General features: G+C 39.7%; 1 protein-coding gene across 2 annotated transcripts in view; it reads left to right on the top strand.

The window, feature by feature from the left end:
- The window catches only part of LOC122177509 (NF-kappa-B inhibitor zeta-like), a 43136-nt gene that overhangs the window by 3885 nt on the left and 16873 nt on the right, over positions 1-22378 (top strand). For both annotated transcript variants that reach the window (XM_042866945.1, XM_042866944.1), the window contains exons 2-7: positions 234-446; positions 5324-6084; positions 6926-6999; positions 10907-11113; positions 12609-12955; positions 17209-17272. In XM_042866945.1, the coding sequence (XP_042722879.1) occupies positions 354-446; positions 5324-6084; positions 6926-6999; positions 10907-11113; positions 12609-12955; positions 17209-17272 (1546 nt within the window). In that variant the 5' untranslated portion in view covers positions 234-353. The remainder of the gene's footprint in view (positions 1-233; positions 447-5323; positions 6085-6925; positions 7000-10906; positions 11114-12608; positions 12956-17208; positions 17273-22378) is intronic.

Genomic DNA, 22378 nt, shown 5'->3' with positions numbered 1-22378 from the left:
TTTTATTTTTCTGTCAAATACAGGTGAAATTGCCTTTATGATATTTTTGCCTTGATATACCCATTAGAATTATAGATAGTGCAGTTCAGATTGCCACAAAAATCTGTCTGTAGACTTACCAGGTCTGTTAAACCAGTTGTGGCAGTGAAGAGTTTTACCATTTAAATACTTTGTGTGTTCAATTCCAAGTCATGTTGGGGGGCTTTATATAACTCTTGTAAATGTATTTGCAGGAATGAAGTGGAAGTCAGCTGAACTAATGTGCACGCTACTGAGACGAAATGACATTCATGTTTGTGATGAATGGAAATCATGGCAGCATCTAACATGGGAGGAAAAGACATGAATGGACAATGTGGCGTGACTCACTCAGACTGCAAATCTTCTGCCTTCTTATGGCAGTACTGGCTGTTGTGGTGCTGGTCCATAACTTTTTTCAGTTAGAGGTAAGTGAAAATGGTTTGGATGGTTGGAATAACAGAAAAATTCAGAGCAGAAAGTGTGTATGGACATCTTCTCAAAGGGATAACTTCAAAGTTATCTTGGGTTGCTCACTATGTTCTTGAGTTGAATTTTGATGCCCTTCAGCAAGGAGGCGTTCTGCAGCCTGTCTGGGCAGCCTTTCGTTGCTGTGCATAGAGAAGAGCATTACCATTATGTGCATGTGGAAGTTGCCTCTTGTCAGAAACAGACAGTAAAAGGACTACAATTTCTATCTTCAATTTGGGTAGTAAAAAAAGCCCTGAACATAATTTGATCCCTTCTTGGTCTTCTCCAGACTTCTGAAAGTCTGCTTCCATTAGTGTCTTCTAGTATGTCATGTATTCCAAACCCTTAGTCATCTTAGGGATTCTCAGCTGGTCTCTTCACTTCAACTGTGGTAGTAGGTGGACAAAAAGCAGATATAGTGCTTTAGATATGGCTTTACCATGGCTGAGCTGAGGGAAATTAGCACTGCCCTCAGTTCACTGGATATGTTCTTGTTAACACATTGCAACAAGAAAATGAGTTTTCACCTGATTGGTTTGCTCTCTACCAGAATGCCTAATTCTGTTTCTGCAGGTGGACTTTGTGCTGTTGATCACAACAACAAATCAGTTAGTCAGTTTTCAGTACAGGCTACATAAATGCAGATGAAGCTGGACTTCATCAGTTTGTCTATGAGGGTATTATGGGAGTCTCACTGAAGTCAAGCTAAATAACATCACTGAGGATCCACTGCAGGGAGCCTTGGGGGCTGACCCTTCCCTGTGGCTGCCTGCTTGCCCAGACTTTCCATTGCAGCATTTGGCAGGTGAGCATAATGCTTAGCCTAACAGTAAATCCTGATTATTTTTGATGCGTATTAGCTGATAAGTGTGTTATATGTTTAAGTTGCATGAAACCCACTTGCAAAGTCTTTATCTTCTGGCTAGTGATGCCCAAGTAAAGTGATCCCTTCTTACGCTTAAAAAGACACTGTTGGGTTGGAGGTTCAGATAAGGGCAAGGAAAATGTCTGAGATATATAATAGCATATAGCATGGGAAGAATAACAGACTTTCATTGCCTCGTTCCGCTACTAATGGAGACATGAAATTGAAAACTGCAGGTGCCAGATTCAGGGCAAACAATGCAAAAGAGCAAAAGTCCTTGCAGTAAGATTGAGTAACTGCTTGGAAACATTCAAAAGTCAGGATGAATCATAGAATCACCAAGGTTGGAAAAAACCTCTAAGATCATGTTGTCCAACCATCCACCTCTCACCAGCAGACAAAAAGAACAAATGAACTATGACAGTGCTGCTTTTTCTTTTTTTCTTGTGGTGGCGTTGCTGCTAAATTGCAGATCTTTGCAGAAGAAAACTGTCATCTCATTCAGTTTATTGCTGGAACAGTTGTGTGTCAGGTGGTGGCTTTTCAGAACTGGCTTTGACATTTTGGATTTATTTAGCACCTACTCAGTGCTGTGAGACAGTAAAAACAGCTGATCTTACGGCTGTTGTAGATGAATATGAGAGCTAAAGTATTTGGAGTGTAAAATGACTGAAAATAAGATGACTGGCCTCTCAGTAGCTGGTATTTGGTCTCAAATATTATCTGCTGTATGAATTAAGACTCTGGGTGAACTTGAACTACTTTTTTTACTTCCATGCCTGTCATTTGTCATTGTCTTCCTGGGATGTTTTCTGCTCTAATGTAGGAACATAAACAGTTTGGCATAGTACATGTGGAGCAATTGCCATAACTCTAACAGTTACAACTCATAGATGGTACTGGACTTCAAAATATAGATGAAGATCCACCTTTTCAGCAGGAGCTGAAATACTCAGCCTCTTTTGTTTATCAACCACTTGTGTTGTTGCATTTAACTGAGAACAAGTGTTTGCTGCAGATCTAATGAAGTCTCGAATGTCACAGGTTTAATTTGAAAGTCATCTTTAAAGATCATCTATTCTTGCTCCTTTGCCCTGGGCAGGGATGTATCTTTGAGAGTGTGACTGCCTCTCTGGGGTTGTAATGTTATACATTACACCTTATTTTTACTTAGTTGGTAGCAAGGATGCTAGAAACTGAAAATATAGCATCCATTTTTACTTGCTTATGCATCAGAAACAGCTCACAGACTTGTTTGAGCTCAACTGATGTGTAATCCATTCTGTCTTGCCTGCTTTACTAGGTAGATATCCATTAAATTACTTTGCGATCACATTGGGGTTCTGATTATCTTTAGAAAGCAGCGAATAAATGCTAGGAATTGCCTTCAAAATCTAGGCATTTTTGTGTGGAGTATATGTGAAAATAAAGCAGGACAAGCGTTATTCTATATGGACATTACATTGGAAACTAAAATAATGTAAGATCTAGGGAGAGGATTCCTGAGATGTGTTTCAAGATGGGTTTGTTCGTTTGTTTGTTTTTTGCCTGCTCTGAGAAACTTTATTTTGTTTTCTCTGCTGATAGTTGTAGACTATAGAAAAAGGGTGGATAAGGAATGGTTGGGACAAACTAATCTATCAATCCAAAGGACAAGGCTTGCCTATTTGTAGGGATGGGGGAGTTTGAACGCTTGTTTGGAAATGAGTCAGGGAACCTCTTCAGAAAGGAAGATGGTTTGGAAATTCCAATCAAGGGTCTTCCATATACGAATTGACTCTGAAGCTTTTCCTGCCTTAACTGGAAAAGCTAATCTCTGTGATGGTTTTTCCTGCGAATGCCACATGTGTTGTAGCACACTTTCAGCCCTTAACTTATAATTTTGCAATAATATATGGTCTTATTTGTGCTTGGAAGAAGTCTGTAAGGATGATCGAGGTTGTTACAGGAAGAATGGTCTTTCCGTGATGTGGAGACAGTTTTGCATTTACCTTTGTAGAGAGGGTGTAGTTTGTTTTGGTTTTTTTTCCCCTTCTCCTTGAGGGTTGATTGAGAAAGTATTTGTGGTGTGGTCAATTCTGCTTTGTCATAATCTGGAGATGCTTCGGTTGATGTGATAGGTCTTGTTTGGGAACTTAGCTGCATGCAGCTGAAGTGCTTTGGCTTGGCACTGTGCTAAAAAGGATGCTTAAGTGTACTGTTTTAGAAATATTGAGTTATATTCTGTATTTTGTTTTGTGACCTTGAATTGGTTTAGTGTTCTCTGTGCCCTTTTCCACTGAATTCAGTAGATATTTCCTTGGAGATACTTTAGAAAGGCTAGCTACCTCATGGCCATCTTCTGTACAAATAAATCTGACAGAAGGAATAGGATAAAACTCTTGACGAAGTCTACAGAAGATTAAAGCAATGATAGGCCTGTTCTTAAGGCTTTCTTAGGTAGCTGTGTTTCATTTGAAAGGATTTGAAGGTAGCTCTTCATTTGAAAGGATGCCTATGCTTTTTTTTTCCTCCGCATCCCACTCCCCTAGCCCACATCCTCTTGATGGATCAAGCTAGAAGAAGAAATTTTCCCATGAGAATCTCCATTGAATTTGAGAGTTTTACAAACACCCCTATTCTCCCCCACATTCCTCCTTAGGAAGTTTCTTAAATGCTTTTGCAAACCCAGGCATACTTACCAACGTGTTGGATGTGTTCAAATGTATAACTAACTTAAAAAATAATAATAATAATAATCATACCATGCAATGTTTTCTGTGCCACTTATACGTATGAGCAGAAGAAGGGAAGTAGTGGAGGCATTCAAAAGTAGAAACTTGGCGTAATTTAGAAATATGTGGGCAAGATTTAGGAATGAACTGTGCTTGAGAGTCGTTCTCAGCTTTGCCTGGAATGTACTGGATTAGAAAAAATAATGTGTGGAGACATGTTCACGTTTTTATCTGATCCAATGGAAAACAGAAATAATCCTGAATTACTCTTAATGGGCTTTGGGGAAATTCTTGAAAATCCTGGATGGAAAAGTAAAACAGAAGGTTCTATTATAAATCATCTTTTTTTTTTATAAAAAAAAAAAAAAAAGGATCCATGGGTACTTTGCATTCTAGTTAAAATGTTACAACTCATGATTGCATATTTTATAGTTAACATGGATATCAAATAGGAAATTGATGTTCTACATTATACTGCGTTGTTCTACATGATAATGCATTCATTATTCTCTCATTCTAAGCTGATCAAAACCAACTTCTTATAATGGCCTTCAAACCTGTAAGTTTGTATTTCTTGTTAGGTTTACTTTTTTTGGAAAAGAAAGAAATATAAAGAATGTTTTCTTTCTTTTTATTTAATTTGAATACATCAATATACTACATAAAGCAGGGGAGCTACGTAGTATATGTATATATGCTAGGTAATACTTGTGTCAAGGTCTTTTCACCCTGTAAGCACTGCTAGGTAACAACTAAATATTGGTGTGTTACCAGCACTCTTTTCATGACAAATCCAAAGTATAGCACTACTTTGGGCTGGGATAAAGGTAATTTTCTACACGGCAGCTAAAAAAGCAGCATAATGCTTTAGCCGGACTCTAATTACGGTAAGAATATTAAATGAGTTACTTTTCTATTTAATTGTATGGCTTTCTGTATTTGTTTCATATTGTTGATACAGAATATGCTAATAGCCAAAATACTACCACAGAAAATACTGAGCATACCTCACGTAAAAGACACTTTGCCGGGGCAGGATAAAGTAGCCATTGGGTAAGCACAAGGTGTACAACTGCTTCTTTAGACATCTCATAGTCCAGGGAATCAATTTGTATGTTCTATTAAAGTTGCTTCATTTGGTCAGCCTCAAAGCTGTGCGAAGCAAACTCCTGGTTCTTAGACAGTATCTGTTCTTCGTTGTGTTTCATTTAATAGCAGTTTCTTGTACTCTTTTTTTTTTTTTTTCCCCCTCTAGCACCTGGATGACTACACAGTTTCAGGATCAAATTGGATAACGGAGAACAATGACCAGCCTTCTCTATCACAGACAACTAAAACTACCAGGAAGCCTTACTGTGGTTATGAGCAGCAGACTTTGTCCAAAAGAGAACGAGCTGAACAGGAATCATTGCTTGCTGCACTACAATGGCCGAAACCCCCTGACGGCAAAATTGCTTTTTTACAAAGCACTGATCCAGTACATAGTGACTTTGTGATTGTGAAGCCCAGCAGGTTCTTCAAGGTGGGTGACCAGTTAGAGGTGGTTGTTCGTGTGAGGGATTTCCAAGGAAAACCCAAGCAATATGGTGGAGACTATCTACAGGCACGAATCCATTCTCCTGTGCTGAAAGCTGGAGCAATAGGAAGGATTGTAGACTGCCATAATGGCCTTTACAAAGTCTTTTTTACGTTACTTTGGCCAGGAGAGGTCAAAGTATCTGTGACTCTCGTTCATCCAAGTGAAGCAGTCCAAGTCCTCCTGCATTTACGAGAAGAAAGGCCTGACAGAGTTTATTTCAAAAGCTCATTCAAGTCTGGGAGGTTTTCAGAAACTACTGAGTGCAATGTATGCTTGCCTGGAGATCTTCCAGTCTGTAACTTCACAGATCTCTACACTGGTGAGCCCTGGTTCTGTTACAAGCCACGAAAACTGTCCTGTTCCAGCCGAATCAGCCATGCCAAAGGTGGATATCAAAAAGGCCTTCTGACACATGAAGAAAGCCTCTTTTTCCAAAGGTATGTATGTCACTGACTTTATATGTACTTAGTCATTTTTTTAAAATATATATTTGCGCTTTTTTTAAGACAAACTTTAGGATGGAGGGGAAGAAAATACTCAACTACTTGATTCAAGCACCTGCTCCTGAAGATGCACACCTTCTCTAAGGGTGGGAATCTCTTGTATTCCACCAATAGTGTTCAATCACAAAACCCTACTAGGTTCATTCAGCTGTCCACAAACAAGCACTTCTGAGAGCTCTTTGTGTGTAGGAGTGTAGGCTTTGCTTCCATATTGAGCAAACTGCTGTCTTGCTGAAGATCTCTGAGACTGGTTGGGTGTTGACTGATGCTGCTGTCACCACTGGCAGCATAGCATAGAGCTAAAATTGCAGGTGGTGATAATGCTGGGCTGCTTGAAATCCCATGTGTACTGTGAAACAGCATGTGGCATTGTGGAGGCTGAAAACAACAGCCACCTCCTCTTGAGGTAAGCAGTTACTGAAATGGGGCAGAGCTGGGAGCTGATGCACCAGTGTGCCCTCTCAAGTAGATTGCCTCCTGGCAGAAGTCCATGTGCCCCAAGCCGGGAACTTCCAATCTTTGTGGTTAATCCCTCAAAGCATATAACAGGCTTCCCATAGCTTAATGGTTTTATCCAGGCTTGTGCAAGTAAGAATGTGCACAGGATTTTTATCCTCATGCTCTTAAATCTTGAATTCTGACTGAAAACAGTGAGAGTGGTCTTAAGGAAATTGAATAATCAATTCAGCTGTCAACACGTGGATTAAGAAAAGTGATCTGTAAGGCTGTAAAACTTGAAGGTAATGTCACATAACTGTTTTAATCTTTGTTCAAGTGATGTGAACATCAAAATGCCCATACTCTCCAGAGGACCTGACTCGGTGATTGTAAAGCCCAAGGCATTTACAGGTATAGTGAATTTTATAAAATTCCTGTTTTTATTTCATATTTAAATAAAAAGAGTGAGAAGCATGAGATACTAATGAGTTTGTTAGTTTTTGTAATGTGAAATAGAAATAATCTTAAGTCTTTTTTGTGTTGAAGGTGGAAGCTTTTGAATGTTACTAAGGACTAACATCAAATTTATCTAAAAAGACATGTAAATTGAACTTTTAGGAAAAACAATTGGTGTTTACTTCTGATATGTACTCAGAGATATAAAATGTCTTAGTTAACTGCTTAGCAAATGGATTAATCTAGCAAAGCTAACTGTGAGGTGTTTTTCAAGTTTTATGTGTTCATTTTTCTAAGAAATTTATGTAATAGGTATCAGCTTGCATTTAATTATTAGTATCACTTGTGTTACCATGCAGTGTCATAACCTAAAGTTGTGGACTAGAACCTAATTTTTCTGTATCATGTCTAAGCACAGAAAACACAGTCTGTGTTAGGTTAAAGTGGAACATTTATCTAATTCAAATTCACCTGCATGCTTTTAATGCCTCTAAATACACTGCATAAAAATATGATAGAGAATTACTCTTTAATTGAAAGCTCTCCAGTTTTTTTAATAAGCTGTTGGAGATATTAAAGGTAGAGTTCCTGACCTGAGCAATTAAATCATAAAAGAAAGCAGCCTGCAGTGCTGCTGCTTTTTAGTTCTGCCATTCTCTTGATTTAAAAAATAAAAAATAAAAAGATGCTGTCAGGCCAGCAGCATTTTCCCCCTTCTGTCTCCAGACCCTTTAGATGTGATGTGTTCTGTTGTTCAATTTTTAAAATATTTTCTTGTAGAAACTGTTTGAGATTTGATTGTATCACCCTTTTTACAGGGGGTGGATGATCAAAGTATGTTTTTATTTCCTGAGGTTTAATGATAGGTTGGAAAGGGTTGATAGGAGTGGCACAATTTCCTCGGGGAAATTCCTTCTAACAGGAACAGTCTCTGAACAAGTAAATCTAATACTCTGGAATAGGGATGATGGATGTATGACTTAGGATTAATGCCTACTTACATTCCTTATTTTATTGTCTTTAATTTTGTACAATCTTTTCTTTGGGAGGTAAATGTAGATATAGTTCACTTTTGAAATTTCTTTTTTTTTCTGAGCTATAATCGATTTCTATTCTTGGTTTGTAACTGTTACCTTCTTTCATAAAATCTAGAAGTAATGGTCTTTGAATTCTGGAGCGAAACAGGTATGCTGCTGTACAGAGGTTTCAGAACCTGGTGTTAGTTGTACTGTGAGTTCACAGCTTGTTCTCACATCTCACTTCACATATGTACAAGGGCTGCTCTGAGAGTAATACCTCCCATTTCATTATGTCAGAGGCAGATGTTGGTGGGATGGCAGTAAAGGCTGAACTTTCCTGCCAGTATTCACTTACATGTTGTTGCTGTGTGACAGATGGCAGCAGAGGGGCAGTCTGAGAGAATGATGTCTGACATGGCAGTCCAGATGAAGCAAAGCTGTGTCACTGAATTCTTCCGTGTGGAAAAGATGGCACCCGTTGACATCCATTGGTGCTTGCAGAACATTTCTAGAGACCGAGCAGTGGATGTGGATGCAGGCAGGCTGTGTGGGTAACAGTGCAGCAGCAGTGGAGCACTTCATCTGGTATAGATTTTGATAAGCATGGCATGCATTCTTATTCATCACTAGCAAAAATATATAGCTAATGATGGTCGCCATGCTGAAAAATAGTGTTTTGTAGCTGTATCTGTTGTAGTTTCCATGGAAATAAATAGGCATTACTTTCAGAGCATCCTATTTATATGCTTAGTATAATAATCACTTTAAAAGTTTGAATGGTTTGAATGGGAAATGGTTTTAAGTTGAGGAAGGGAAGATTTAGGTTGTATGTCGGGGGGAGTTCTTTACTGTAAGAGTAGTGAGGTACTGGAACAGGCTGCCCAGAGAGGTTGTGGATGCCCTGTCCCTAAAGGTGTTCAGGACCAGATTGGATGGGGCCCTGGGCAGCCTGGTCTAGTGTTAAATGGGGAGGTTGCTTGTGGCAGGGGGTTGGAAGTTCATAATGCTTGAGGCCCCTTCCAACCCTGACCATTCTATGAATCTTTACACTAAAACTTACAAAACAAAAGAATTTAAGTTGTGAATTCATTTGAGTTTGTCTTTAGTTACATGACCACATGGTAGCCTTTTCACTTCCTTTGTAGCAGTCCTCTTTCATATGGTTTAGATTACTCAGCATTGTTAGTTGATTGCTCTTCTTTCGTTGGCCCTATTGCCAGTTGCTACATGTTATTTAAGAAATTATCCAAATATAAGACTTTCTAATGGATTTTTCTATGGTTCTCAAGATTATAGGCTTTGTATTCTGTGAATGTTCCTGTAAAGTATAAGGGGGCTAAAATCTACTGATGTAAAACACAGAATATTGTATAGGAATAGCAAGACCAAAAATGACTATCAGGGATGGGTGTTTAAAGATGCCTGTGGGGGTTGTTTGAATCTGTGAGTCTTTAGGGAATTAGCTGCTGCTGTGTTATAATGAAACATTTAGCAGAGGGTGTTTCTGGGCACTAGAACTCCATTGCCTCTACTTTTGCACGGTTAGAATGGGCCCTGGCATGGCTTTGGCCATGTGTGGGTGTGCACTCCCAAACAACTGTAGGCTATGACAGGGCAGGGACCAGTATTCTCCATGGGTAGGTAGGTATAAGGTGGGTATAAATGTTTTTTAATAGATGGTCACAGCTCTTCTGTGTGGTTAGTTGGCTTCAATGCCAGAGAGCAGCTCTGTGCTTCTCAGTTCACTGTTCATTGACAGCTTTTCTATCCAAGCTGTGGCTTTGGGTTTCTTTGGAACTGTGAGTCAGCTCATTTCCAGGCCCTTAAGTGTTAGAACAGATATGTGGAAAAGGAGGAACCTGTACTTAATGACCTCATGAAAGTTCAATGTGCGCACTGGCTGCTATGAGAAATAAGGCAATGTTTGACTGATGTAACCTTGAGATTGCAGCTTCTCTTCCTGTAATCGCTGGCCCCAGTTTTCAACATAACATCCAACTTCTGCAAGACAAAGAGGAGTCCAAAGAATCAGAGCTTCCCTAGTGTTGTCAAATTACTCCTCAGAGGGCAACCTTTGCCAGCATTGAAATAGGAAGAAGTTGGACAGCAGAAAGTATGAAACCCATGGAATTAAAGTTTAACACAATTCATACATTCCAAAGGCACGTAAATATTGGCAGTAGCTTTAATTCTGGCACTTCCTGATTTTGTAGTCCTCATAATTCAGATTTCATACTTACAGCGTCTGTGGCCTACATTAGTGTCAGTGTGTGGACTGTTCCACAGATGGATTTACACTAAGCAAATACAAGTCCTATCAGGTTATCTCTTGCATGTTGTCACCTCAGGGCTGGTGTCCGCTGCTGCAGCGGGAGGTGCTGCTCCTGTAGAGCACAACAGCTGCCATACCTTCCTGTTGGCAGACTGGCCGCTAGAGGGGGGAGCTGTACTTCGGCAGATTGCAGATGTGTGCTGGCAGAGGAGGCATAGTGAGGCTTGGAAATTCTGTGATGCTGTCCGTACTGTCCTCCTTTATCAGCATCAGATATAGTTTAACTTAGAAGTACTTCAAAATAAGTTAAAAAGTAGTTAAGTTTAAAATAAGTTTTTTTTTTTTTTTTTTTTAAAACTTTACAGCTACAAGTGGTCACATGTAGTAGGTTTTGATGCAGAACCAGTGAGGAAAGTACTTGGTCTTACAGACTTGAGATGCATTGAGCTTTCTAATGTATATTATATGCATTCTAAAGCAAAGTAGTTGGATGTACACATCCATTTAAGTGATAGAAGGTGTGTTTGTTATATGGTAATTTCAGAGTTTTTTGGGTTTTTTTTTCTTCCAGATTCAAGCAATATGGACAGGGCTGAAGATCCCACAGTTTCTCCTTCTGGTTATTACTATGAAGATCTTTGGAGGCCAAGAACACACTGGATTTATCATTTTAACAAGTCAGATGATATAAGCAAGTGCTTGCAAGGAAAAGTAATCCACTTGTTTGGAGACTCTACAATAAGGCAGTGGTTTGAGTATCTGACTGCAGCTGTTCCAGGTTGTTATTTTTCTTTTTAATTGATTTTTTTTAACCTTGAAGACATTTGCAATTCTTTATTCTACTCATTTCAGATGCAGAGTTGATCTTATTGAATAGTAATGTCAAAAGGGAGAGGGAAGGCAAAACGTCATAAGTGCTGATAGAAAGGCAATCATTCAAATTTTGAGATTTGAATTTTGAGATCCTAAAGTTTGAGAAAACTTTAAAAACTTCTAGACATTAGGATAGAAAGGGCCACAAGTTGTGCATCTATGAAGCTGTCATAAAATGTTTTGCTAGTTAAGAACATTGTTGATACTGTGAGTTATTATGTGGCCACGAGGTGGCATACCAAAACTTGTTGAGGATTGCCTGGATGAGGCTTGGCAGGTAATATTTTGGAGTGTAGTGAAGTAGCAAAATGACTTCCAGAAGCAGATGACTACTGTTGATTTGGTTTTGAGTTTTAACTTTTCATTAAATAACACAATTTCAGTAGCCAATTTGGTATTTCTCTTTCACCCCAACTCTAAGGTAGTTCAGTAGTGTTGAAACTGGGCTTGAGACTCTGTGTTTACCAATTAAATTCTTCTTTAAATTTAATGGAGTTCTGAAGTTGCTGTGAAAGTTTCAGTGAACTTTGGGCTCATAGAGTGACAATGAAAAAGCCTGTTGGTAAAAAAAAAATAAGAGATCTGTTTAGAAATACTTTTTTTTTTATCTGGGGAAAAAAACAGTTTGGGGAACTTGGAAAAAATACTAATACTTATTATCTTTTTAAGGTAAAGTGTGCTGGCTTGCAAATTTCAACAGTCATATAAACTCTGTTTTGAAATATGTAGTCAATATGCCTGTGGAGCTGTTGCAGTGGATCCAGAGGCAGGACAAAAAAATTATTAGAGGGCTGGTGCGCTTCTCCTGTGAAGAAAGATAGAGGGAGCAGGGTTTGTACAGCCTGGGGAAGAGAAGACTGCAACAGGAGATGTCATTCTGGCCTGCCAGTATCTAAGTGGAGCTTATAAGCAGAAGCGAGACCAAATTTTTACATAGGCAGATATTGATAGGAAAGAGGGGAATGGTTTTAAACAGGAAGAGAGAAGGCTTAGCTTAGATATTAGGAGGAGGTTTTTTACTTGAAGGGTCTGCAATTCTGTGATATTTGTGTATGAATTAACCTGTTTGTGTATTTGTGGTGAGGCATGGATACAGGCTGCCCAGAGAGATTGCTGGTGCTTCATCCCTTGGAGGTGTTCAAGGCCTGGTTAGATAGGGCCTGGGCAGCCTGATATAGTGGATAGCAACCATGCCTGCAGCAGGGGGGTTGAAGCTTGGTGGTCTTGAGGTCCCTTCCAACCTGGGCCATTCTATGATAATGCTTACCTTTTGCTTCACTTTAGGGTTCTTAGAACTGTGTATGTATTCACTGCTACTGTTGCCCTGTGATCCTTTTGTCCTGATGAATCATTTTGTGTCTTTTTCTGCCTTGAACTAATGTTTGCTCTTGGGCTTTCAGATCTAGTGGAGTTTAATCTGGGGAGCCCTAAGAATGTGGGCCCTTTTATGTCTGTGGATCTGAAGCACAATATCCTACTGAAGTTCCGCTGTCACGGACCACCCATTCGCTTTACGACAGTCTTTACAAGTGAACTGCGCTACATTGCTAACGAACTGAATGGCATCGTTGGGGGGAGAAACACTGTGATAGCCATAACTATATGGTCCCACTTCAGCACTTTCCCTGTGGAAGTGTATATCAGGAGGCTGAGGAACATTCGGAGGGCAGTTATTCAACTGCTGGACCGCAGCCCCAAGACTTTAATCGTCATCAGAACCGCAAACGTTCAGGAGCTTGGGCCAGAAGTGAGCCTCTTTAACAGTGACTGGTATTCCCTTCAGCTTGATTCTGTCATGAGGAAAATGTTCTCAGGAATTGCTGTGCACTTTGTGGATGCCTGGGAGATGTCTCTGGCTCACTATTTGCCACATAACTTGCACCCAAAAGAAGTAATTGTTAGGAATCAGATAGATACATTTCTATCTTACGTGTGCCCTCTGCAAATTTAGCACAAGTAGGCATCCCTGTGTCATGTTTTGCTGCAGCTGAGGTAAAGTTGGTCTTTGCCAGAGCTACTGAGTTTATGCTGGATGGTGTGGGAGAACTCTGCTTATTGTATCTGCATTCAGTATAAGCAGGCTGGCCATAAATCTAGTAGCTGCGAGGGGTAGTGGAGAAGAGTTAACTGTTCAGGCCATGCCTTGTGCGGTTGATTCCTTAGAATCTTATTTATATCTCAGATTATTAGCAAGCACCTTAAATTGACAAGATTCAATAGGGAATTATGTGGGTTATTAGCTTTACTAGTTATCTGCACTGTATGTTTAGTCCACATAACGTGGAATCTGCTCTGAACTGGGTGGAATCTAGTGAAAGAATTATTTGGGAGCAGTCTTTCTCCCACACTCACTCTCTCTGTCAACTCAGAGTTGGAGGAGGATCCCCTGCAGTCCTACGTTGGTCAGAGAAGCACAATGCCTATTCTTTTTTCAAAGTCCTAATCAGAAATGTGAAGTGTGTCTTAAAGCTGCTATTGTCATTCAAGGAAGCTTAATCATAATATCTATACTATAAAGTTATCAGGAGTTGGCTAAAATTTAGTAAAGCACACTAGTTAGGCATTCTTGGTGTTTACGGATAGCTGCTAAATAATGCAACTGGCCAGTATTTTAGTTGGGTTTCCTGTACTACTGAATCTCTTCTGAGTTTTGATACTGTTGTCTTCTTGATTTATCTGTAACAAAGCAAAGTGTGTATGTTGACCCCAGTGAAGGCACTGTCTCAGGCAGTTTGTGCATGTTAAAACTGCAAGCTTGCCTGCTCGAGGCATTTCCTAATGAAATCATTTTACTTCCCTGTTAGATAAACTTGTTCCTTTATGCTCTTGCAAGGCTGGGCTTCTGTTGTGTACTTTTATACATACATAATACACTGTGTCAGGAGAAGCCAAGTTACTTGAATACACTTAACAATTTGTGAATGGGTAGCATAAGTCTGGCATAAACTAGCATCAAGGCTTTGTGCTGATGTCCTCCTTTCCTTCTGTGTTGAGCAGTTTTATTACTTACACTGGCAACGGTGAAGCTGTTGAATAAAAGGTGACAGAAAAATAATAAAAATCCCACCCCTGTATAAAACATCCAGGAATGCCCTTCACACAGGTGCTTGGTAAATGTTTGCTGTTTTGCCCATGTGAATGCAGGTGGCTCTTGGGCCTTCTGGAACTGTTTTCAATGCTGCCAATTTGACTGAGCCTGCCTATAGTTTTAAGAAGTAGCACTTTGAACATTTTGATTAAATTCAGCTCTGAAATTGCAGAGTAGGAACGTGTTCAGTGTTGTCTTACTTCTGGTCCCACTCAAGCCAAAGTTGGTCTTTATCAATGGCTGTACTGAGAAATGTGTTGAGACACATGTAGTAGAGTGCTTCTGAAGAAGTCCATAGTGCTTAAAGAGAATATGAGTCTATTATTTGTGAGCGAACTGAGAAGATAAAAATTGAACAAATGGGCAGGTTGCAGAGTGCAGTAACTGAAATGCCTTTGTATCAGAAGTGTTTTGCTCTCTGCCAGGTCTGTTGCCATGTATGAGAAGACTGTGCTCTTGTTACTGGGTACTGAAGGGAGCTTATACTGCTAGCTACAGGAACGCTGTTTTAAAAACAAATGTAGGTGCTTTTAGCACGTAGAAGTCAATGGCATCCATCAATAAGCTTAACAAATTGAAAAAGTTTAAAAATCACTGTAGGAGTTGCATACAGCCAAATAGCATTTAACCTTACCTTTTCAGACCAGAATTCAGGGTGTCCGCTTTGTCATTTGCTACTGACAACTGCCTTGCTTGGTGTCTGTGAATATATTAGCTTTAGGTAAGTGTTTCTTACTTGAATATGTTAATAGCAATGCATCTGCTGCCAGTAAGAGACCACACCAATTCAGTCCTGGGAATGTAAACCACCAGCCACCACAATGCAAAATGACTTTTCATCTTCTCTAGGTGCATTTTTAAAATGGGTAGAGTATAAAGCTTTCATCCTGAATAAGAAATCTATCCAAATAACATTAATGAAAATTAATGAATTAATGACAAGACTTCAAACTCTTACTTTGAAGGAAACTACTTAATTTGTAGAGTAACCTTTTGGTTTTCCTCAAAATGGTCTATCGTGTGAAAGCATTGTGACAGCATGTTTCTTATCTGAATGTTCTGTTTGCTAGTGCTCTTCAACAGCAACTTCTCATCACTGTCAGCCATCAAAAACAGAGAGGAAGAAATCTTGAATGTTATGACAATCAAGAGAACTAGATTTCTATTAGCAAAAATGTCTAATCACCTTCTGATAGAACCTCTGCCTTTCAGATTAATTTTTTAATAACAGATTAATGTGCAAGTCATGAACTTGAGGAAAATTGACCATTAATGTGGGCTGAGGGCTGATGGTTTATTCCTTTGTACTCTGGAATAGACACGAAGAAGAAAGGGAGATACTGAAGAATTACTGATGTTAAAAGGCAAAGACTGAGGGCAGAATGCTTTTGTCATTCGGTTGAACTGTAATCTTATTTTCATCTCTATTCTCCTTTTGCTACCAGTTTCACCAGTTGTGTACATACTGTATATAGTAACATAATCAGAAGCAATAAAATATTTTTAAATCACTTTCTGTAAACCTTTAGGGTTCTAAATGGACTTTAATGAGGACTTAAAAGATTGGTTGTTTTTCGAGTTACTTAATATGAAATGGGACTCAAAAGGAATTTTGCAGTTGTCAGTGGAGTATCTTCATTTACATGTAGAAATTTCTTTCATGAGATTTTTCAAAGCCCTGTTTTTCTTTTCATTCCCTTCAGTTGAATGGAAGAAAATATGCTATTTTGGATATTTTTATTCCTAACCCTGAGCCTTTTGATTATTAATCATAAGTTTTCTTTACCTTAATTTATTTATTCCATGTGCAGCTCACTGAAGTATCAGTGAAAAAGTCTGTGTATTTTTTTATGGTGTTCAACAGAAGATATCAGAGCAATTTGTAAAGCAAGTAATCTTCATTTTACAATTAGACTGGTACTCAGTGATTTTCTCCTACTGATAGTTTAACCTTGCTTTTCATGACATTGCTTTTCGAAATCCACATTAGGCAGATTTCTTAATTCTAGATGCTTAGTGGAAATGTTATTTGAGTTCTTGATAAAAGAGAAGACAAAAGGCAGTTGTTGTCATGACTTTTTTTCAATTTCAGTTGTTTAATTTCTCCTGTTTGCAACACCACTGCAACTTTACTTTGAGACTCAAATGAGTAGTTTTGATTATTCTTAATTGTTAAAGGTAAGCCTTTAAAAAAAAAAAAGGAATGTTGCATACTAGAAGGGTCAGCATGATTTCTTCTGTACTGCAGATAATGCTTCCATGCATACATGACAAACACAAACATCTTAAGTTGTCTGCTGGTTAGGGTAAGACTATTGGTTTTTTTACTTTTTTTTTTTTTTCAGAAGCATGAGTTAAAACTTCTTTGTGCTCATGGTTAAGTAATAGTAAAAAAATGTCTGTCTCAAAATGCATATTTAACTTACAAAGCTGTTACTTACTAAGTCCAGATCACTTCTTTGTACTTAGTTCATGCTACGCATTTAGACTGTTCAGAAGGCTCTTGGTGGCAGTGGAAGTCTCTGTATGTTAGAAAAAAGAATGTGTTTTACAGGTGTCTTTTTTCTATTGTATGGATAATACTGAGATGCTTACAGTACAAAGAAGGCTGTAACATATTATTGCCTGATGAGATTGGAAAAGCCATTCAAATAGCCAAAAAGCTCAGAGATTAAAAAGTTCCTATTAAAATGGGCAAGCTTGTGCACCAGGCATGTTTGATCTGATTTGGTATCAGTTTATCTTGTTTGCCCTAACATCACATAACTTTTCTTCTTTTTATAGTTCCTTTAGAAATGTGTCACACTTCCCTTAGTTTTACTTAACTACCATATTATGTGTTGCATGTTGGGTAGAAGTTTTATACAGCAATTTATAGATAAAAATCATTTTATTTATTTATTTTTTTTCAGATGATGTACGTATATTTGGAGAGGTGTGATCTGTGCAAGTGGCTCAAGCTTGGCACCAGACCCGGTACTGAAACACATTGTTTCCTGTTGTCAGTGTGTCAGTCCTGACATATAAGAAAACTTTGTACGTAATGTAGGCTTCTTTCTCAGAGGGCTTTGAAAACCCAGTTGGCCAATGGAAAATCCTTCAGTCACTTCATTACTTTAAGTAATGGATGCAATGGTGTAGTTTGAGTATGTGCCCGCTGCCATGTTAGGACATAAGCTGTGCTTGCTCTGTGGTGGCTTGAGAGCTAGGCTGGAGGAGGTGGGGGCTGCTGTTGGGTTGCCCTGGGGTTACACTGCAGCCAGGATTCACAGCTGGGAAGCAAGTAAGCAGGGTGTATTGCCAACAGTACCCTCTTTGACTTGGAAAAAATCCCTCAACTATAAATTCCTGGTAAATGGAAGTGAGTATACACCGAGGCAGAACTGCAAAATGTTTTCTGTTCTTCTGTCCCTCCTCTCATTTAATGCTGACCCTAGAATGAAGCAGGATCTGAGGCAATGTCCTGTGGAGTCACCCAAGTTGCTGTTCTTCTGTGAGCTTCTGTGCTGCCATTGTGTCCCATCTGCTCATCCAACTGAAAAAGGAGTAGGGGGCTGCAAAGTGTAAGATGCTTTTCAGTGTGATGTGAGATCAGGCCTCAGACATGCTTAGAGAGGAAAGGGGGAATAAGGAATAGGAAAGGGGAAGCAAAAATAACAGGATTGAGGGGAAGGAAGAACGTTGTGCAAAGGTCTTCTGTGGTTCTGTGGAGATGTGTTCTTCTCCATCGAAGAGAGAAATGAAGTTATTTGGTCATGCCAAGGTTTTCATAGGTGATAATAGTAACTGTGAGGGATGGAGTCACTTCTGTGACATAACACCCTGAAAGATATATATTGCTTTTCAAATATGTTGAAAAGGAATAGTTCTTCTCACTCAGGCTGTTCAGACGCTTCTTTCTCAACTCCCTTCCTGACTGTAATGCAATACAAGTTGTTTCTTAGGCACTGCTGTAAAACTTTTTGCTTATGACTTGTTTATACAGCCATGTGTACTGGGTTGTCAGACGTCTGTAGACATGATAGATAACAGAGGTGAAGAACTTTTTAAACCAAACCCAAAACACAGAATAAGGAGCAGTATACAAGCAGACTTTCATCATGTGCCAGGTGCTGTTCAGAGCTGGTGGTGACTCAGAGAAGGTCTCTAACTTTCCTGAAGTGAAACAAGTGCTTGGCACAGAGGGGACTGGAACCTGAGTTTCTGACAGTAGGGCTGGAGCATTTCTGATAATAAGGCTGAAGCCAAACACATCTGCATCGCTGGTCAGTGGTGCTACACTGGGTCTAACAAAGAGTTGAGACCTGAGGGTTTTTGATCCGGTTTGTCGTGTTCATCCCGTGGTTTATCACTGCATCCTTAGTTAGCAAAGTACTGCATAATTTCCAACACATCAGCTGTCCTCCTTATGGTACAGGAAGCTCTGAAATGAAGGAAATGTTTTATTATCTCTCCAAATCTGGATCTTTGAGTCTCTCCTGAAATGTTTATTCTGTTGCTTTCACACATCTGAGCTCTCATATTAGGTTCCCTAGCCCACTTCTGGGCCGTAACTCAAATGTTATCCTTCTTTACTGTTTGTTTTACTACATCTAGTCTTTTGGAATAAAATAAACTGGTCTGTGTTCTGATTCTGTCCGAGTGAATTGCATAGGAACTTCTCTGTCTGGAGTGGAGCTGAGGGATTTTATGGGAGGATGCTAGGAAGTTAACAGCATTTGAATAGCTTTCTGTGAGCCCTACATGCAGAGTGAGTGCGTAACTAAACCCAAGTGAAAGTACAGTACGTTCTGCCCTGCATCTTAACTGTGTCAGCTGGGATGGGCTTAACAGATTAGTGAATCATTAATGAACGTGCCTAGGAGGGGATTTTGAGGCATGGAAAAAGAGCCTGGGATGATTCTCAAATGAAAGCTCTCTCAAATCTGCCATTGATAGTAATTCATCTTTTAATTCCTAAGGCTTAAAAATGAATGGCACAAATACCACCAGGTGATACTCTATGTAGGTCACTCCAAAAGTAATGCCTCCAATTTATTTCCATGGAAACTACAACAGATACAAAGAGCACAGCATTGCTTGATAGATTTAGTTCTTAATTATGCAACACTGTTTTTCAGCAGTCAGTACCGTTAGCTCTGAATTTTTTCCAGTGATGAACAGGAGTCTGCATGCTATGCTTGTTGAAATCTACACCAGTGGAGGTGACCCACTGGTTGCCACTGCTGAAATGTACTCTCTGCTGCCTCAGTGTTCACATCTGCTGTTTGGTCTCTCTCAGCATTCAACAAGTATCGATGGATGTCAGTGAGTGTCTTTTTTTTTTCCCTCATAGAGCAATTCAGTGACACACCTTTGCTTCAAATGTGCTTCCATATCATACATCACTTTGTCAGACTGCAATCTGCTGCCATCAGTCCTGTGTCAACAAAATGTAAGGAAATATTTTGGGATGGTTTAACCTCGACTGCCATACTGCCAACATCTGATGTAATTTTATTATTACATAATAAAATAGGAGGCATTACTTTCAGAGCAGCCTTTGTAGACAAGTATATTTTACCTCCTGTTTTCATGCTTGAGCCTTCGGCATATTTTTGAGTCTGGTTTCTTTTTGGTTCAGCCTGATGCAGGGCTCTCCTTTCTCATTCTGTCTGAATGTCTGCTGCAGCTTGTTTGCAATGATTGGGATTTGGTACGGCATGAGTGCTAGTCTACCACACCATGGCAGCTTGCTCTGAAGGATCTCACAGAATAGCTTCAAGGTATGACTTGCCGTTTGGGGCTCACCAGGTTTTTACTCACGTTACCTGAGTAAAAAGCAGAATAAGCAGAACGCGCTGATGTTTTTTCCCTTGCAATTCTGCACTCAGTTCTTTCCAAACCTTCTTCCTCTCTCTTATTCCCTGGGACAAGTGAGTCAGATTTTCCAGAACCACTTGCCCTTTTTCACTACCTGAATCAGATTCTCTCTGGTCAAGGCAGATATTTCTGTCTTTGCTGTTTCTTCCTTCTAATCTTCCCATTCTGGTTCGTCTTTAACATTTTTGCCCTTTGTGTTTGTATTATTAGTTGCTTCTGCTGTGTCTTTTACCTTTCATAAGTAACACACACACAAAAAGGAAAAGAGATACTGTCTTTACAACTTAATTAAAAAAAATTCAAGAACTCAAGTAGCAATTACTTTTGTTCTTGTAAAATGTGTCCAATAAATGAGTATTTTCCAATCCCACTGACTTCAAATCCACAATTTGCAATGTAGGTTTTGTGGCAACAGATTTATTCCTAATGTGTTATTGTCCTAATTTGTCTGTCTAGCAAATGCTGCTACAAGAAGATATTTTTATTTCAGACTGAAATTGACTCTTCTTCCTGTTCTGCTGCACGTTTTATGCTTTACTTTGTTACTTTGCCCTTCTGTGTCTCAGTTCCTGCTGCTTGTCCTATTCAGTCTTTGTTTTTGCAGTAGCACTTAGAACGAGTGGATGGTCCTCCTCCCAGGGCTGACCTCTGGTGAGTTTGCAGCTGATAGTGAGTATCTTATAAAGGCTTTAGGACACAGAGCACTTCAGCTACCCTGGTTGGGGAGGCAGCTTACACCTATGAGGAAAGAGCTGGATGAGCTGAGAGTTGCTCCAGGTATTGGTGATGATGGTCCATCCACATCCCTTCTTTGCAAAGAGAGATCTTCGTCTCTTGGGGAGGTCTTGAGAGGTCACTCAGGCCTCCCACTGCTGCAAAGCTGCAATGGGAGTGAGCTGGGTGAGGGCCTGGTCTGTGGCACTGCCTTGCCGTGTGTTACACAAGGCTGAGGGCACTCTGGGCCTACAGCTGCCCAGCAAATTCTTGCCCCGGCTAGAAGAAAATACCTTTATTTTGAAGAAGTGTTGAGCCCATTGAGATTATCAGTTGAACATGTTCCAGTGATATAATAGATCTGAGAACAGGAAGATGGAGCCCACACAGCATTTCCTGCCTGCAGGCGGAAGGTTTCAAAATTATCACCTTTGGGAAGAAAAAGTTCTTTCCTACATCTTTCAGCTTGCTGAGGCAGGGTGAAGGTGGGGGTAGAGTCTGACTGGTTTTTATTTTACTCTCTTTTTTTTTTTTTCTTTTTTTTTTTTAACATCTCCTTCCCTTGTGGGAAGCACAAGGGATACAAGGGGATTAGGCGTTAAATGTTCTTACCTCGTTAGTAGACCTGTGTTAACTGTGCTTAAGAAAGTCTAATGAAATGCATCAAAGCCAGGAAATGTTTCTTCTGAGAAGATCTGAGTGTCCTCTCCTTGTTGGCTACATTCTTTGAGCAAGGAGGGTTCTGGCATGTGGCCCTGGTGAAAGGGGAAGAAAAGCAAAATGATTTGTAAGGAGCCTTTCTCCTTTTAGGAAAATCTTGAACTTCTCCCGTGACAAAGATTTGAATATTAGTTTATCTACTGAAGAGATGACTGCTTTACATCCATTGCATCTATGACTAAGGGGAAGGTTTTTTGTTTGTTTGTTTTTTGTTTTTTGTTTTTTTTTTTTCTTAAATCAAGCTTCTGATTGTGTAGAGTTTGCACGATGTAAGTGATAGTAGCTTCTGTGAAATTCATTTCAGCCTTTCTGAAGGCAAAACCGCCCTGAAATCCAGACACTCGCTAAGGAGAGAGGTATTGTTGCCTGCTCTTTATCGTGAAGGCTCAAGCTGTTCGGTTTTTGCTTGTTTGTTTTTTTGTTTTGTTTTGTTATAAATCCATGGGATGCTTGCTTTCTTTGTGGCTGCTGTGCAGGCACCTGCTTGTACAGATTACACTGTAGCACAGTGACAGAAGAGGGTTACAAAATGCTTCTGAGTTTCTTGGGGCTGCAGGCACAGTGCTGAAAATAGAAGGTGGAACCAAACTGCATGAGGAAAGAAATCCTGCCCAGTTGCACGCTGCAGGTTTCTGTTCCCTTGCGTTGTTGTAACAGACCTCTTTCGTTGCTCTTGCTGTAAAACATACGTCAGTATGTTCTAGACCATATTTGGCAGCATTACACCAGCTTGGGGTTTCCTGCCAGCCTCCCTGGCAGGGGAATGTCCCTGATGGGGCTCACCCT

This window comes from Lagopus leucura, unplaced genomic scaffold (genome assembly GCF_019238085.1).
Source record: "Lagopus leucura isolate 7727_CA_CO unplaced genomic scaffold, USGS_WTPT01 Super-Scaffold_100001, whole genome shotgun sequence".
Classification (NCBI taxonomy): Eukaryota; Metazoa; Chordata; class Aves; order Galliformes; family Phasianidae; genus Lagopus; species Lagopus leucura.
This window is presented reverse-complemented; position numbering and strand designations above follow the sequence as displayed.